The sequence below is a fragment of the Leptonotus elevatus genome, chromosome 2 (genome assembly GCF_054856555.1).
Source record: "Leptonotus elevatus isolate MCC_2025b chromosome 2, RoL_Lele_1.0, whole genome shotgun sequence".
NCBI classification, from domain to species: Eukaryota; Metazoa; Chordata; class Actinopteri; order Syngnathiformes; family Syngnathidae; genus Leptonotus; species Leptonotus elevatus.
Window position 1 is genome coordinate 20,094,073 of NC_141240.1, and position 17,285 is coordinate 20,111,357.

General features: G+C 39.2%; 2 protein-coding genes across 4 annotated transcripts in view; both read right to left on the reverse strand.

Annotated features, from left to right (window-relative positions):
- Window positions 1-414: 414 nt before the first annotated feature.
- bco1l (beta-carotene oxygenase 1, like) lies at window positions 415-7,063 on the reverse strand. Its single transcript, XM_086068671.1, has 11 exons — window positions 6,907-7,063; window positions 6,042-6,170; window positions 5,638-5,767; window positions 5,155-5,302; window positions 4,937-5,084; window positions 3,838-4,055; window positions 3,489-3,755; window positions 2,205-2,310; window positions 1,831-1,925; window positions 828-939; window positions 415-749 (listed from the first exon to the last, which is right to left on the reverse strand). Exons 1-11 carry the CDS (start codon window positions 6,995-6,997, stop codon window positions 595-597), a joined length of 1,599 nt encoding a protein of 532 aa, XP_085924797.1. The 5' UTR covers window positions 6,998-7,063; the 3' UTR covers window positions 415-594.
- A 1,438-nt stretch (window positions 7,064-8,501) lies between these two features.
- LOC147178761 (kalirin-like) overlaps window positions 8,502-17,285 on the reverse strand; it is a 39,149-nt gene continuing 30,365 nt past the window's right edge. For all 3 annotated transcript variants that reach the window (XM_086070235.1, XM_086070237.1, XM_086070234.1), the window contains exons 46-57: window positions 17,186-17,256; window positions 17,037-17,103; window positions 16,845-16,948; window positions 15,589-15,658; window positions 15,379-15,465; window positions 15,133-15,225; window positions 15,014-15,064; window positions 14,858-14,935; window positions 14,034-14,219; window positions 13,170-13,341; window positions 12,956-13,101; window positions 8,502-11,627 (exon numbers count right to left, since the gene is read on the reverse strand). In XM_086070235.1, the coding sequence (XP_085926361.1) occupies window positions 11,442-11,627; window positions 12,956-13,101; window positions 13,170-13,341; window positions 14,034-14,219; window positions 14,858-14,935; window positions 15,014-15,064; window positions 15,133-15,225; window positions 15,379-15,465; window positions 15,589-15,658; window positions 16,845-16,948; window positions 17,037-17,103; window positions 17,186-17,256 (1,311 nt within the window). In that variant the 3' untranslated portion in view covers window positions 8,502-11,441. The remainder of the gene's footprint in view (window positions 11,628-12,955; window positions 13,102-13,169; window positions 13,342-14,033; window positions 14,220-14,857; window positions 14,936-15,013; window positions 15,065-15,132; window positions 15,226-15,378; window positions 15,466-15,588; window positions 15,659-16,844; window positions 16,949-17,036; window positions 17,104-17,185; window positions 17,257-17,285) is intronic.

A 17,285-nucleotide genomic window follows, 5' to 3' on the forward strand; every position in this document is an offset into this window, starting at 1 on the left:
AGATGTTGCACTTATATTTCAATCTCTAAGTGTTAACTTCACTTACTTTTTCCTTCAAGCCCTGTATGATGATGAATATGATAATAATTATGTCTCTAAATAAGACATTTGGGATAGAGTAAAGCTCAGCTCGTTTCTATTTGTTTCACAATTTTTTTCCCACTTTTGTTAACAAGAGTATGAAAACCTTTTTTTTTTTTACTGTGCATTTAGAACAGATATAACATTTGTGATTAATCATGAGTTAACTTTTGAAGTCATGCGATTAATTACAATTAAACATTTTAATCGTCTGACACCCCTAATTTTTAATAATCTTTTCTTCATTTTTTTAAATTAGGGGCATCAGGCAATTACATTTTTTAATTGTAATTAATCACATGACTTCACTAGTTAACTCACGATTAATCACAAATTTTATATCTGTTCTAAATGTACAGTATAAAAAAAATCTAAGTTTTCATACTCTTGTTAACAAAAGTAGAAAAAAATGTGAAACTAATAAATAGTTCAAATGAATTTTTGACGTCTATAGCCGTCAATGGCAGTGAATGAGTTGAGTACACAGTTTGAATATTTTTGGCTCTTCCGCTGTCAGTTGGTGCTGGGTATGAAAAGTCCATGTAGGTCCAAGTGAACCCTGACAGGAATGACGGCCCGTGCCAGCTCCTCCAGCGTCTTGGCGTCGAGCACAAGCATGAAAGGGGAGGTGTCGGGGTCCGGAGAGATGACGGATGATAAAATCACTCCTGCAGAGAAGTGATGTGATCTTAAGTACTGTTTCTTCAGAGAAAAACAAATTTAAAAAAAATGTCGTGAAAGCTCACCGTCGTCTTCGTCCACAGCTCCGGGTGACGCCACAAACACGGGTTCTGACGGGTAGCAGTTGTCCTGGTGCCATTCCACATGGGTCCTGGTTACTGTGTCAAACTTGATGATCTGGGGGACAAAGGTCGCGATGTCTGTTACGCAGCCCTGCTTTGATATTGGGACGTCTTTCCTTGAGCAATCCTGACTGGTAGTGGGAAGTAACGAAGGGCAAGTACTTTCTTACTCAAATGGTTTTTAAAATACGTAATACTAATAGATCACATTCAAAAAAACGATATTCGTACTGTGTAAGCAAGCGATGCATAATAACCAGCATGTGTTCATCACCTATTTTGGATTTGTAATACAGCATTGTACATTTAAATAAATCAAACTTCAAATTGATAACCTTTTGTGTTGTAGTAGCTGGATATGAATAAGTCATGCTACCAATGTAGCAACAATGGCTATATACAGTGCTAACGATAGCTTTGTATTGCTAGCGCGGTTATTTTGTAAGCGCGTGTCATTATGAATGGGGAGCAATGGGAGATTGGTTAACTGAGGCTACATTCAAATCTTACTAGCAGTTTTAACACTCCAAACTCTTCCTTTTAAGATACTTTTTTTTAATGTCGGCCATAAGAATGGTATGTGGCGAAGCTAAAAAACAAAACAACAAAAACAGCAATTGTAATTTTGCAATCGTTATCCATAACTAATGTAGCATTTAAAACAAATATGATTAGTTAACAAGGCTAGTTATCAGTCAAGTTAACGCTAAAACAACCTGCAGCGTGACTTTTTTTCTTCTCAGAACGAGCACCAAGTTAATAATAGCAAAAATAATTGTTACTTTTCTACACGAGTGATTTTACAAATTTGTACTTAAAAAAAAAAGAAAAAAAATCAATAACTCTGCTTTCATCAGTCTTTTTTTTGTTTAGTTGTTTTTCAGACTAGTATCTGTACTTCTCAAGCACCAAGTGGGGGAGGACTTTTACCACCTCTGGTTCTGACCTTGTTGGGTTGGGATGACCAGTCCACTTTGGATCCATAGAAGTATCTGTACTTCTTGCCATTAAACTTGTAGTTGATGTTAGGCAACTCCAGACCTGGTGAGAAAATAAGACAATTCCAAGCCGTTAGAGCATTTGCAGCATCATTATTAGACAGTAGTGTGCTGAATTGTCCATGTACTAGTACAATTTTTGCTACTAGTACTACTCGTGAATCATTAGGTGTTAATTAGTTCAATTTTATAATGTCACTAGTGTCCCCAAGTTGTTCTACTGGTGGACAGGAAATGTTATACGTTAGTGGTAGGGAGGACCCCCGGACCACTTTTCAGGCATCAGATCTACGACTGCGACATCTCACAACTTAACGCTGACCTTGGAAGAGAGTTTCCGGCTGGCAGTAGACTTGACCGTCGTCTTTCACAACGGCCGTAGCGGTTGTGTCTGCCAGAGTCACCACGTTGGCTCCTTTTGGCGAGTCCTGTGAACATACACATGGGGGTGAATCCTTTTTTAGACTTTTCGATTGTGTTGCTATTTTTGATTGACTTTAGAGTAAGCTTGCAATCTAAAATAGCAATGAAGTAAACTACTTTTAACTCATTCACTGTCATAAATTCATTAAAAAAAAAAAGATAATTAAAAATTAGGGGCGATTATTTTTTTAAAAATTGTAATAATCGCATGACTTTACTAGTTAACTCACGATTAATCACAAATTGTATATCTGTTTTAAATGTACAATAAAAAAATCTAGGTTTTCCTACTCTTGTTAAAAAAAGTGGGGGAAACAAGTTAAACTAATAGAAATAGTTCAAATGAATTTTTGACGTTTATAGCCGCCAACGGCAGTGAATGAATTAAAAAAAATAGAAAGAAAGAAAATATAAAAAATTCGGGCGATTTAAAGTTTTTAATCGTAATTAATTGCATGGCTTCACTAGTTAACTCGCGATTAATCACAAATTTCATATCTGTTCTAAATGTATAATACAAAAATTCTAGGTTTTCAACAAAAGTTGAAAAAAATGTTAAACTAATAGAAATAGTTAAAATGAATTTTTGACGTTTATAGCCGTCAATGGCAGTGAATGAATAAAAAAAGAAAGAAAGAAAATATTATTAAAAATTCGGGGCGTCAGGCGATTAAAGTTTATAACCGTAATTAATCGCATGACATGACTAGTTAACTCGCGATTCATCGCAAATTTCATATCTTTTCTAAATGTACAATAAAAAAATTCTTGGTTTTCAACAAAAGTTGAATTTTTTTTAAAACTAATAGAAATAGTTAAAATGAATTTTTGACGTTTATAGCCGTCAATGGCAGTGAATGAATTAAAAAAAAGAAAGAAAGAAAATGTAAAACATTCGGGGCGTCAGGCGATTCAAGTTTTTAATCGTAATTAATCGCATGACTTGACTAGTTAACTCACGATTAATCACAAATTTCATATCTGTTGTAAATGTACAGTAAAAAAATTGTAGGTTCTCAACAAAAGTTGAAAAAAAATATTAAACTAATAGAAAAAGTTTAAATGAATTTTTGACGTTTATAGCCGTCAATGGCAGTGAATGAGTTCATATTTGTTTTCAATATTTTCAACAGTAATTGAGTGCATCACTCAAATCAATTGTATCACTGCCCTTGGGCCTGACCTTGTTGACATTTAGCGGTAGGACAAACCGCTGGCTGACTGGGGGCGACGCGTTGGAATTTGCATCAATGAAGCTGCTGGTATTCATCCTCAGGTTCTTCATGTAGAACATGTCGTACAGATGGCTGTCCTTGTAGGTAATTAGGTCGAACACCACGTGATCCTCAGTCTCATAGGCGTTAATGTGATGAAAGACCACCAGGGCGTCACCATAGAAACAAGTGGAAACCCTCTTCCCTGTCGTCCGGTTAAATAAGTGAAAGAAGGTCTAGGAAGGAGCAGAGTGTCAGTTGCTGATCGGTGGCGGTGGCGGTGGCGGTGGCGGACGGCGCCCAGACGCGTCCACGTACCGGCTCGTCCTTGTCGAACTTGAGACAGCTTCCCCAGTTTAGGCCCCGAAAATAGGCGGTCGCCAGTTTGACAATGTCGACTTTGAACGGTTGCTCCACGAATACGATGAAATTGTCGGTCATGCCAAAGCTGTGGAAGTAGCTCGGGAAGAGCGTGGAGCGAAAGGGAAGGGAGCAGACCTGCTGCACCTGCCCGAGCGCGGCTTTCTGCTCAGAACCTGAAACGAGCGACTGGTGTTGAAGTCGTCACGCTGCGCTTTTAGGATGAAGCCACACTGGTGAGCTCGGGGGTGTCTAAACGTTTTCTAGAATACAAAATAAATGGATGGATTCAAGGGCCCCTTTGAAATTCTTCACCTTTGATTATTTGAACATGCTAAAGGTGACTGTAAATGTATGCCATGCTACTTCCAAATGCGCTGTAAGGTTAAGCTTAATTATCGAAAATGATTTGATTAATCGATTAGTTGTCGATTATTGGTGTCAATTCTGCCTTCTCTTAGCATGCCATGTGACCTAAAAGCTTAAGTCAACCTATTTTTTTTTACAATGATATATTGTACGGTATGCGCACCAGCCAGTCTAAACATGGCATTCTGATTAATATTGTGTTGAGTTAAGCAGCAATATTCAAACTTTCTTCTTATCTATCTCAGGGGGCGGCCATTTTGCCACTTGCTGTCGACTGAAAATGACATCCCAGTTGCTCAGGACTCACCGTTCAGCTTAAAAAAAACAGGTGAGCCATGATTGGTTGTTGGATATCATTTTCAGTCGACAGCAAGTGGCAAAATGGCCGGCCACTGATATAGATAAAAACGGGTGAATTTTGCTGCTTCATTCATATTCTACAAAACCGCAATATAAATCCAAATACATGCATTTAAACGAGTGGGGCTGCATAGAAAATATTATTGTGAAGACAACTTTTGGGTTGACAGTTCTTTAAAAAAGAAGACACACTTCTGTTGTCTTAATGCAAATACATCGTGTGAAACTTCATCATCAAATCTTGTTTGTTGTAAGTTCATGTATTATACAAGTTACGCACGTAGTTTGGACACCCCGAGCATAAACTAACAGATGATCTTGAGACTACCTGAAGTATCCGCTAGGACTTTAAAGATGACATACTTTGGTGGACCAAGGCCTATAATGGCGGTGCCCATGTTGTATGTGTTGCCTTCGTTGTCATAGTGAGGGTGAGCCGTTGCCAAGTTGATAGCAATGTGATTCCTGTAGTTGACCTGCGAAGCGCGGCAAATTTAAAAGAAAAGATCTGACAATATTAAGCAGAATTTGAACACAACGTTTCACCCTTCCAATGGTGTCCAACGTGACGGGGTCAATCCGATTAATGTAGTTGATCTCGGAGGAGGCGTAGTAGTCCTGGCCGTAGCGGATGATGTTAATCATGTTGTTGTCGGTAAAATCGGGAATGACATTTCTGAGATGCGTGAATGCTCTGGTGAGGAAAGAGACGTTCCGTGTGAAAATCACATTCTCACAAACACGACGAAACCAGAGCTGGACTCCGAACGCCTGTCATGTCACTCACTAGGCCACGCCCCCACACATATCCATCCATCCATTCTTTTACACCGCTTCTCCTGTTCGGGGTCCAAGGTGCTAAAACGTGGACCAGAGCCTGAAACGGCCGCCAGTCGGTCGGTCACGCGGCAGGCAAACGACCATTCAGACTCAAATTCGCACCGTCGTTCAGTGGGAACTGAACCATCAGTTACGAACAAATTACAGTACACAAATAAGTCAAAGTACCACTGTAGTTCCGTACGGCACCTAGAGAAGATGTTTTTGCAGGGGTCCGGATAGACCATGGTGCCGAACTCGGAGACGACGATCCGGTCAGCCTTGATGTTTTTCTGATAGGTGTGGCTCTTCAGGAACTTACTTCTGTAAAACACCTCCCCTGGAGAAACAAAAATCTCAAAGTCAGCGCCGTTCTTTGTTGTTGCCGTAAACATTATTAGAGGCTTTGACCTACATTTATACACATATATATATATATATATATATATATATATATATATATATATATATATATATATATATATATTTTTTTTAATTGTGTTTTTGTGTAGTATTGATTTTGGTGATCGATAGTGGTGCCATTAAGTCAGGCAAGTCCCCACTGACGGCCCAGGTAGCAAATCTCGGACCGCCACGGCGTCATCTTTACCCACCGTCTTTGAAAACGAAGCCGTGAATGAGGGACATCCCATCGAACCAGTGGTTATACTCCGAGTCGCCCACAGAAAACAGAGCGGGCCCGTTCCTCATCAACGTGCCCTGCAGCCATGCGGGCACACGACCTGCAAAGAGCACTGGTCAAAGGTCTTCTTCGTCTGGACCGTCACCAACCACAAGTGCCAATACAGTCAAACAAATATTTGGTCTTTATAAAACGGTCACATTTAACTGTATTGCACATAAAAGCTCAATTCAATTGTACATAATTGCTTAAAAAACAGTGTAAAGATTATATGCAAATTGAATTGACTGGGAAGTTAAGTCAAAAATGTTCTTTCCAGTAATATGTTCTATGTGCCAGCACCAGTCAAAATCCCCCATCTTTATCCATCTCAAAAGGCGGCCATTTTGCCACTTGCTGTCGATTGAAAATGGCATCAGAGTGCCTAAGGGCTCAGGTAATGAATGCAATGGTCAGCTCAGCTGTTTTCTGGGTTTGGTCATGTGACGTTCGCAAGCTGAGCGAGATGTCATATTCAGTTGACAGCAAGTGGCAATACAAGGCAAAATGGCCGCCCCCCCCTTAGATGGATAAAAACGGGCGGCTTAATTCATGAATATTCCACAAACACAATATTAATCAGAATATCGTGTTTAGACTAGTGGGGAGGCGTAGAACATATTGTAGTGAAAATTCTTCACACTTTGAATTGAAAAGGAATTCAGTGAGTCGTTCAGTGCCACTAGAGGGTGCCGACGCTTTAACAATCACAGTTTTCATCGCTTGAAGGTATCCATCCGACATTTCCATGATACAAAAAGGAGACATATAACAACTGCCTTTCTGATTTTCCTCACCTTTGACTTGAGCTTTCACGGGCTCTGGTGTTTCCTTCCCGTTCTGACAAAATAATGACTGCATTTTCACAGCTGAGCTTGACTCATTCATTGTCCTGCTGCTGCTGCTGCTGTCACTCCGCCATCAAGTTGATGAAACACATGCAGACAGTGTGTACTTATGTGAGCCTTCACTTATCTGTCAGTGGGCGTCCTGTAAAGGTTACGTAAGAGCTGCTTGGACCCAAAACTGATAATTTTTTTCTCTCTCTTGTTCCTTCCTTTTGAAAACCAACTTACATACTGTATGAAATGAACAGGGGGGGGGGGGGGGTTGTCTTCCTTGTAATCGTCCAAACTATTGATTACTGTACCAGTGAGATTTTTTTTAATAAGAATAATTGTGCTTTTAAGTTGTTTCTCAACTTATACATAACCATGTCATGAAACCTTTTTAGCCATGTCGAGGAAAAGAGATAAAGGAGTCAGATACTGTACATGACTCAGCAGAAATGACATCAAGGTAATTGCGGTAATAATGCGTGGACTTAAGGTTTTTGTTCAATATTTTCAACCTAAATTGAATGTGTTACTCAAACCATCGTAACCCTGTTGCTCATATTAGAACAATACATTCATATCCCAAAATATTTCTTTTTTTGCACTATGTAGCTATGCTTGTTCAGACCAATTAGCATAGCAACTAACACAGCTAAGCTAGCATGTGCACTTGCATTGATTTGCAAACATCTTACTGTAGTTTCACTAATACTAAAACGTGATTTAGCATTCAAATAAAGTTAAACTGTATTAATTTGTAAATTATTTATTTAGCAAATATATATATATATATATATATATATATATATATATATATATTATTTTTTTTAAAGGTGCCTAAGTATCTGTAACTGGGTTGTGGCAACACAGCAAAAATATATGACGACAAATACAATTTCATAAATAGTGTTAACTTACTAGCCTGTTGTCACATCCAACACTAATGTCAGATATATTTAATGTGTTTCATTAGCATCATAAAGTCACTCAAGCTACTTTTATCTGACTTGAACTTTTTTCTCCCTTTTACACAAATCAAACCAGGGGCGTTTGGCGAATTGCGCACACACCTGGTGTGTGCTACGTGTTGGAATGAAAGCGAAGATTCAGAGAACGTGACCTTCAGACTCTTGTATCTCTAATGGGTTAAATCTGTTTATGGCTTTATAACTGCTCTTATCAATGTCACAGCACGCTCACTTGACCTTCTTCAGTCATGTCATTGCTGACAATTTCATGGTGGCAAAGTACTGACACCAGAAGTACAGAATTGTGTCAAAAGAAAAAGGAGGTAAAGAAGTAGAAGTATTGATTGGACTCCTTTAAATGAAATTAGAAAGTACGGACTGTATTAGTAGTATTTAAGTACAAAAGCAAAAAAACAAAACTTATAGCAATCCGAGCTTAGAATTGCTAACACTGTTATATTGTTGAAGTCCATTTTAGCCGTGTTAAGGCAAAAATGAATACTGGTACTTTGACATTCTTACAATGAGAGATGTGATGGGCTGATATCCCAAATGTTTCCGTAACGACAAAGAACACGACGACTGGTCTTGGATGAAAAATGACGTTTATTACAAACATTTGACACAGAGCTGTTAGTGGTCACTTAGCAGCTGTTAGAGTTGTAGAAATAACACTGTCTGGTTGGTTGGTTCGGTCTGCTGCTCGTCAACAGGGCTGGCGCTACATCAGCACCAACGCTCGCTTGCCATTTTGACCCTTCATAGTGTGCTTTTCATCACCTTTGTTCGTGCTCTAGCTTAGGCCTAAAAATTGAGTAGTACACCACGATCCGCCTTAAGTTCTTCGCGGTGCACTACATTTTAATATCTTAAATCCATCAAACGTAGTGCGCTATGTTTTTCCCTCAAACCTTTTGTTGTCACATTTTAAACAATTTAGAGTGCAACGTTCCACTTTTAACATGTTAAAACAAGGGTGGGCAAAAGTTTGACAAAGGCCACATTAGATTTTTGAAATGAACTTGTGGGCCAGATTATTGTTAGATTAAGCAAAAAAGAAAGAAAGAAAAATAAATTGAAATGTGCATGTAAAAAATGTTAAATAGCTAACTGTAAATGAATGATGAAATAATTCAGTCATGTTAATTTGCTTGATTTTTAATTTGATTAAAATATATCAACCACTTGAATCAACCAATTGTAAAATTATTTCATGATACTGAATTTGTTTCTTCAAAGTAAATTGATTAAATGGAGCATTTGCTATTAATAATAATAATTTTAAAAAAAATAACTTTTGTGATATTTGTTATAACTATTCAGTATGACCCAACAATTATATGGTTAAAAAGCACCTGTGGAGGGTGGAATAAAAAAAATTGTCCCCCTCTGGTGCCATCTTGTGCAATATCCAAGAAACCACCACTCCTTAGTAAAAGCAAGAATTTTAAAAATGCTACCAAAAAAAAAAGATAGAAAAAATAAAAACTTATATAAATGCATTTAAAAACAGTTATTACAATTTGAATAAATAATTTTGTGAAAAATAGCTAACTTAATGCAACAAATATTACAGGCGGCCCACCATTGCCTTAGAAGGTAATGTATCCATTACTGTAGTGTTCACCATTTTCCACCTTTAAAGCACTCATAAGGGGCTTTATGAGACCCCAGTAATTCCTTAGTAGGGTTGCAAAATGCTGAGAATTTTAAAGTTGGAAACTTTAATGCAATTAATGTAAATAAACAAATTGAAATGGGGCTCTTAATAGCTTAATAATAATAAAAAGAAAAATAATAAAAAGATTGGGGGCGGGGGAGGGGGTCATAATTAACAGTCATGGTTTTGTTCTTTGTGATACAATTCTACTTACAAAAAAAACCCTGAAACATGCATTATTTTGATGATTTGTGCTTGAATGTGATGACCTATCCATTATTTTAGCACCAATTCCCATTTTAAGTTTCCAGCGTTCCAAAATTCTCGTCTTCTATAATGTTCCACCACTGCAACCCTGCTCCTTGGCAATAGCACACTACATTCAAGCTTAAACCCTACATAACGCAACTACACATCACTGTCAACCTGTCAATAACTAAGCGCTACATTCTACCTTTAACCCAGCACTACTTTCTCAGGCTGCATAGTTCCTTAAGGACGAGGGTGTCTGAGAATGGCACCAGAAGAAAGACGTAGACAGTTTGACAGGAAACAGGACGTCGGGAGAAGTTGCACAGGGAGCCATAGAAGGAGAAACACAGGAGGTCAGATAGAGAAACAGGAAGTCAGACAGGGAGACGGACGGGCGGGATGCTGGACGAAATGACGGCCAAGAAGCGGGTACGGACAGACGGTGTCATATATGAACACAAACGAGAAATGCATAATCAGTATATCCAACGTGAGCAGAGCTGCACATATGAAGTCACCAAGGTGGCGCCACCACAGGTTGGGATGGTCATGATGGTGGTGGCCAGCAGAGACAATAGACCTTTTCAGGAAGTTTGTAAACAATAGGTGCTTCCGGGGGGCAGCGCGCGCGCGTGTGTGTGTGTGTGTGTTGGGTTGTGCCGCCAGATCATTTGGCAGACAGAACTTTCTGGGTTAGCCTTGATTGCTCTGGATCCCGCACTGCGACACTGTTGTGTGGTGTTCCACAGGGATTCCATTTTGGGGCAACTGCTGTTTTTATTTGTATGGCAGTTTGTATACAGCCATTGGCTGTTTTAAAGTGCTCTATAAATAAAATTGAATTGGGAGTTGCCGGTGTATTGGTTGTAGACAATAGATGGTTGCTGGTCCATGAAATGAGTGGAACCATGAATCAGTCTTTGGTGGAATATGTCGAGGACCACTCTCTTATAAGATAAATTGGCTCGAGTTTATTTACTGACAATTCTGAGATTGCCACCCGGAAGTACGTGTGTGACGTGATGGTGAAAAGGTATATTCCGGTTTGCCCAAAGGAAAGAAACAAAATCCAGAAATAACGCTTGAAGCGCCAACATAACATGGTCGTCATGGCAATGCTACAGTGGGGCACCACCTCACGGTCAGTGGACAAAAACCTACAGAGGAAGGCGCCACTAAGACACTCTGACGCATTCACACACATACTCTCTCACGCACACACGAATATGACAAACAGTTTCTCTATTAAGGTGAAAAACAGATTCTATTATTCTTCATATCGATCATCTTCATTATGTTCATCCGATCAGTGGCATGTATGCAGTACAATATATGTACATCCTCATCATGACGGGCAGAGTCACGCAGAGGCATCCTAAGGAACTCCGGGTCTTTTTTTTCTTTCTTTCTTTTTTTTTTTAACTGTCTCTAGTTGCCAGGCAACGGCAGGTTCCCGGGTTTAAAAGTTTATGATGTCATCTGTGATTGGCTCGGGGACCAATCGGTCCTGAATGAATGATGTCTGGCGGTGTGTTTTTACACGGAACCCACAGGAAGGAGGGCGAGCCTAACGTTACCTGCTACAGGGAGTCTGTGTGTGTTCGTGCGTGTGCGTGTCATTGTGTGTCGAGTGCGCTGCGTGCCACCCAGCCTTCGGCCGCCGGCGAGTCGCTGTTGGCCGGTCGGTACACCAGACTCTGACCCTGTTGGTTGGAGGCCAGAATTTGAACCTTCTCGCCCCGGAACACGCAGATCTCGTCTTCGCGTACGGCCATAAAGTCCTGAAGCACCAGCACCAACTCCTGTGAAGAAAAAGGTTGTTTCAAAAGTTTTAAAACAAACACTTCATTCAAACCCAAAAACGTGTAAACATGTTTTTTTTTAAATATATATTTTGACCTTCACTCCCAGAAACTTATTTACATGTTTGTTTGTTTTTATGCAAGAGCATACAGAAGGCTTTCATGCAGCTTCTGTCATGAAGATGTGCTTAAAGCAATGGTAGTTATTACAAAAAACGGCCAGCAGGTGGCAGCAGAGTATAAGAGCTTAGCAGGGCCATGTTGCAACAAGCTCTTTTTGTCTGTTTTCACCAGGAATGTGAATATTAATGAAACTAATATTCAAATGCTTTCGAATTGCTGCAAAATGGAGCCGATTATTATTTTTTTTAGGTTAAATGTTTTTATAGCAATAGAACACAATATTCTGTGGGCCTTGCAAAATCAGTAAAAATCCAGTAAAACAGTCGGAGCGAAGGGGGTTGCTTCAGTGATAATGGCTGGGATTGAATGAGTTAAAGATTCAATGTAAATGTCTGTTAAATAGAGCTCAATTGTACTTGGGTGGTCATTCTTTTGCAAACCACTAGAGGGAGCCTACGTACCACAAGCACAATGACCCATTTTAATGTTTAAAAAAAAAAAGAAGTGCTTTCCTAAATTTATTGTGATTGGCACACAAAGTGTTTATGGGTCAATAGGACCCGCTACATAAATAATGCAGGTCATGACCGGTGAAACTTATTAGAAATGTGTATAAAATTCTGAAGGGAAAATCATAAGTACAATGGTACCTTGAGATATGAGTGTAATTCGTTCAGCGACGGTGCTTGGATCTCAAAATTACTCAAATTACTCAAACTTCCCCCATTGAAATAAATGCAAATACAATACATTTTTTGCCAATTTTAAACGAGCTAATATTTGCCGACTAATTGAGGTATTTATTTTTTGCCTACTAAACATGTAGAAGGCCGCTTTTGACACATAATCATTTGTGGTAGAGAAAAACAAGTAAACATTACAGGAGAGTAAAAAAAAATAAATAGTAGAGTAAGTCTGCTAGCCGCTAGTTTGCATTACACTGCGGCATTTTGACACACTGTCGAACTATCATGTGCGTCCGAAACAAAGAAAGCTCTTTGTTCACAATTATCCGTCATTGTGTTCAATGAATTATATATAATAAAACTACTTGTAGTATTGGTATTTTTGAGTACTTAAGAGTGAATACTCATATATTTCTCATAATTAATATTAAAAATATTCTACTAGTAGTGGTCAACATTTAGTGCTTAATTAGTCATACTCATATGTCATGTTTTGGCCGCTTAAAATTCAATTCCCACCTGGACATCCTGATCGCTGTCTGGCAACGGCTGAGGGGCGAGGCCATTTGGTGTGGGCGGGGCTGAAGGCGGTCGCCCCGTCGACAGGGGACGGGTCACAGATATCCCGCCTTCCTTTTTCTGGTACTCGATAGGAGACTGGAGAGCTAAACGACAATGTTAAATGTTAGCGAGGTTCACAAGGCGATTGCAGCACGTCCGGCTTTTTACTCACCAGACAGGAAGTTGTTCTGCGCGTCCAGCAGGGCGGCGATGTTCTCCACCCAGGTGTTCTTGATGTCAGTGGAGGACGCCTGGAGTGTAAAGCGCTCCGCCGAGCCGCGAGACCACAACATAAACTTACAGGGGTCTCCCTCAACGCTGTCCTGCATGGCCAGGTAAGTCACCTGAAGACACAACTGCAGTAAATCCCTGCTAAATCGCAGATTTTGAAGCTTATTCCACAAGGTGGAATGTGAATCTCATTATGTTTTTCTTATGTGGTAAAGTTGGCAAAAAATATCGGCTGATTTTAGTGTTAATTCACTGCTTCGTGCGTTACAGTAGCATTTTTGAAGGTTTATCATTTCTGTCAAATTGATGCTAATTTCCATTAGCATGTCTTGATTGCTTGCATTATATGTTAGCACTAAGCTAGCAAACGTTTGTTAACTTGTGTTTTGGGTAAACTTTTTGGTCTTTAGACAGTGCTTAGTTCTTTTGCTGTCTGCGATGTTGGATGTGTGTTAAAGTAAGAATTGTTTGAAGGTTTATACTTAATCATAACATTAAGGCAAATTTTATTTAGCCCGTCTTAATGTTTTGCATTATTTGTTAACATTAAGCTAGCAGCCTTTTGTTATTATATGTTTTTTTAATATGTTGTAAATAAACGGTGTTTAATTCCCTTTTGTTTAATGTACCAGTTTTACAGTAAACCTAAACTAGATGTGACAATGAAATTGGGTCGCATCAGATTGTGTGTGTGTTTTTTTTTTAAATTTATTAACAGAGATTGTGAGCGGGTGCGGATAGTATCCCCCGTAATAAAACCTGGATTCACTGAACTTCAGTTTTACCACTTCTTGACCAGTCTGACCTTGATGCTGTTCTTGAACTGGTATCCCGGATTGTTGGATCCTTTGCGAAGGAGTTCGCTGAAGATGATAATCTGCTCAAACAGGAAAACCCGGCGCTCTTTGCTCCGAGACAAAACTCCGCCATCCTGCTCCCACACACAGAAGGTCTCCTGTTGCAGCAGCTTGCCCTGAGAGGTCAACTTCCCCTGAGGACAGACACACATGGGGGTCAAGGTTCGCTGAAACTCTTAAGAACTGAAGCAGGCTCAGCATTGTCACACCACATGACCACATTTGGCCTTCCTGTTGCCAGAGCAGTGAACGCTAAGTGGACGAGAACATCAGATAAACCAAAGCTGCTTTTTCAACATTTTTGTTTGAAGGTAGTAGAAGAAGGATATGCAAAATGTGCTTACCAAAGACTTCCGATAACAAGATCACATTTACGAGAGCGGCATCCATCACTTGTTGACAAATTCAAGGTAACGTTAATACATATATTGCTAAAATGTTGACTGTTACAAACAGTTATGATAGATTGGTGAAGTAAATGGATTGGCTACTAGCCTACAGCAGATAATTCGCTAACTAGCATGTCAATGGCTAACTTCAATTAGTTTACGCTCTGGCATTCTTCGCAAACAACTACTCATTTTCTGAGAAGTACTTTTAGCAGTCATTTAGCCAATAATTTCAAAAGAACACATTTTAGTGCTGTAATTGGCTGCAATACTTTTGCTTAAGTATCTTGAGACCTGCTTAAAAGCAGGAGCTTAAAACTTGAGACTTACTCCCACTTATGAATTTTGGAACTAATTCAGCCGTTTCCCTTGTATAATCATACCTCGTATCCCTGCAGGCGGCCGAGGTTCATCATGTCATTGCAGCGCTTTGGGACCAGCGACATCAGCTCCAGTGCTTTCTACACACAAATTGAAGCAGGTGGTGACTAATAGAATGGACTAGTTAGGATTGTCGAGTTAGCACTTTAGAAACCAACCTCGATCTCCTCGCAGTCTAGCCCGGCTTTGGCTGTGTACTTCAGGAAATCCTGAGACACACGTAAACCATCTTAAATATTTCAAAAGCTCTGTAAACGCGGCATGTCATGTGACTCACCTTCAGCAGGAGCTGATACTTTGTGATCCGCTGGATGGGCTTGATTAAGTAATCACTGATGGACATCCTACAGCTGATCTCATGCTGGATCTCCTGCACATGCACAAATGAGTTAGGACTACTTTCTGCAGTGGATGGATATGAACAGACTTCATCTACAGCAAGGTTTCCCAACATTTACTCGGCCAAGGTACTGCCTTCTATGTAATTGTGTTCATGGTATGTTTATCGTTTCATGTACAGTACCTCAAAGAAGGTCTCGTACTCGATGACGATGTACTCTGACCGTGGCTTGTTCTGACAGTAAACTACGTACATGTGAAGGCGACGCTCCTGTAGTGCACACACACGCACACAAAAAGAGGAGAATGGGTCACATCCGCTGTTCACCTCTATTTGTTTATGAATTGTAAAAAAAAAAAAAAAAAAGTGCTTCACCACATGGACACAACTCACATGTCTGATGAAGAGGTCGGCTAGAAGGTCGTGATTTTGAATACAATGCTCCAATTCGACGAGGAAGAAACTAGAGGACGGCATACAATGAGTGTGTTGTGTGTGAATGCATGAGAGTGATAAATAGTCATTCTTACAACCTACATACTGTATTTTAGTATCATGGATAGCATTTATTTGAAATCACCTTATGTTGGTATCATTTTGTGGATATGCCTTTCTTGTAATTGTTTAATTTGGTTTTTATCACTGACATACTTTCAATAGTAGTACTAATTATTCTTAGAAATTGTGTCTCAACACATAACTCTTTTACCAAAAGTTTTTTTTTTTTTTTTTAAAGAAAGTGAGCTACATGACAATACATCAGGACAAAAATATCATGCTCCGAGTCTGACCCTGGGCAGACCTAAATAAGTCCTCTCTTCTATTTTTCCTATTTTCATCTATTTTTCCTATTTTCATCTATTTTTCCCAACCATAATAGAGTGTGTCACTCAAACAAACGCAACCCTTTTACTCATATCAGAAAAATACATGAATATTACATTTCTCGTTCTTTTTACATACAGTATATATCTTTATCTTATGCTAAGTTCGTTCTTGACTGACCAGTGAGCACAGCAGCTAACACAGCTAGCATGTACTCGCGCAAAGGCTGTACCATTAACATTGATTTCTAACCCTGTTACTGTAATTAGAGAAATTATAAAATTCAATAGGTATTCAAATGTAACATTCTTAATTTCATTGCAAATTAAACTAATATTTTTTTAAGTAATTTTTTTATTCGTACTGGAAAAATATCTACCCCAATCCTCATTATATACTGTATGATTTCCATGTAACTATTAAATTCCATTATTACTTTATGTATGAAATATCCACATACTGTCCATATACTGTAACTGAATCATCAACAGTAAGTATGCAATTGTTTATTCAGTTGTGAATAAATATATATATACACACTGCATACAAAACACAGGTATTGTGGTGGGCTTAAATTTGTAAGCGTTTAACCTGCACACAGGTATATTTTTTAAAATGTTCTACTTTTATATCTCTCTGTTTATATTTGTTGAAATAATTCTTTTAAAAATATTTATTTGGTATTATTTTTTAAATATATGTTTTTCAGGTGCCTAAGTGCCTTTTTTAATTGTATTTTTATAAACCTAAATGATCCAGTTTTCCTAAACGTTGGCACCTAAATGATCCTCCAATTCTACAGGACCCATGTTCTTTACACTCACTCGCGATGCCAGTCGTAAATCTGCTGGATGTTGCCAAAAACAATCTTGTCTTTTCCCCTCATGTCCTCCGGGATCCCTCTGACATCCAACCTTGACATAAAGCCCTGTCACACATACGCACACACATTGGTGCCAGGTACATCAATGCCATCAATAAATTGTGAATTACAGTGCACATATTTGGCATCTAACCTCAACAATGACGCCCAAGTCCTTCACGTAGTCCTTCTCTGATTGGACCATCTCGTTGACGACAAATCTGCACAGAGAGACACCCAACGTTAAGCTTGCCACGTCGCGAGTGCTAAACTCATCTTCTCGACTGAGTGCTTTGGTCTCACATGCGTCCTCTCATAGCTTTGTTTTGCTGCTCACTGTCCGACTCGTTGGAACTTTGGTCCGAGTCGAGGGCCTGCGGACCAATGGCAGTCATATAAAGAC

Coding starts and splice junctions, on each gene's coding strand:
- bco1l (XM_086068671.1), bottom strand. CDS start 6,997: ATGAATGAGTCAAGCTCAGCTGTGAAAATGCAGTCATTATTTTGTCAG. Junction 6,171..6,906: donor CGTGAAAGCTCAAGTCAAAG/GTGAGGAAAATC, acceptor TGCTCTTTGCAG/GTCGTGTGCCCGCATGGCTG. Junction 3,756..3,837: donor AGTTCGACAAGGACGAGCCG/GTACGTGGACGC, acceptor GCTCCTTCCTAG/ACCTTCTTTCACTTATTTAA.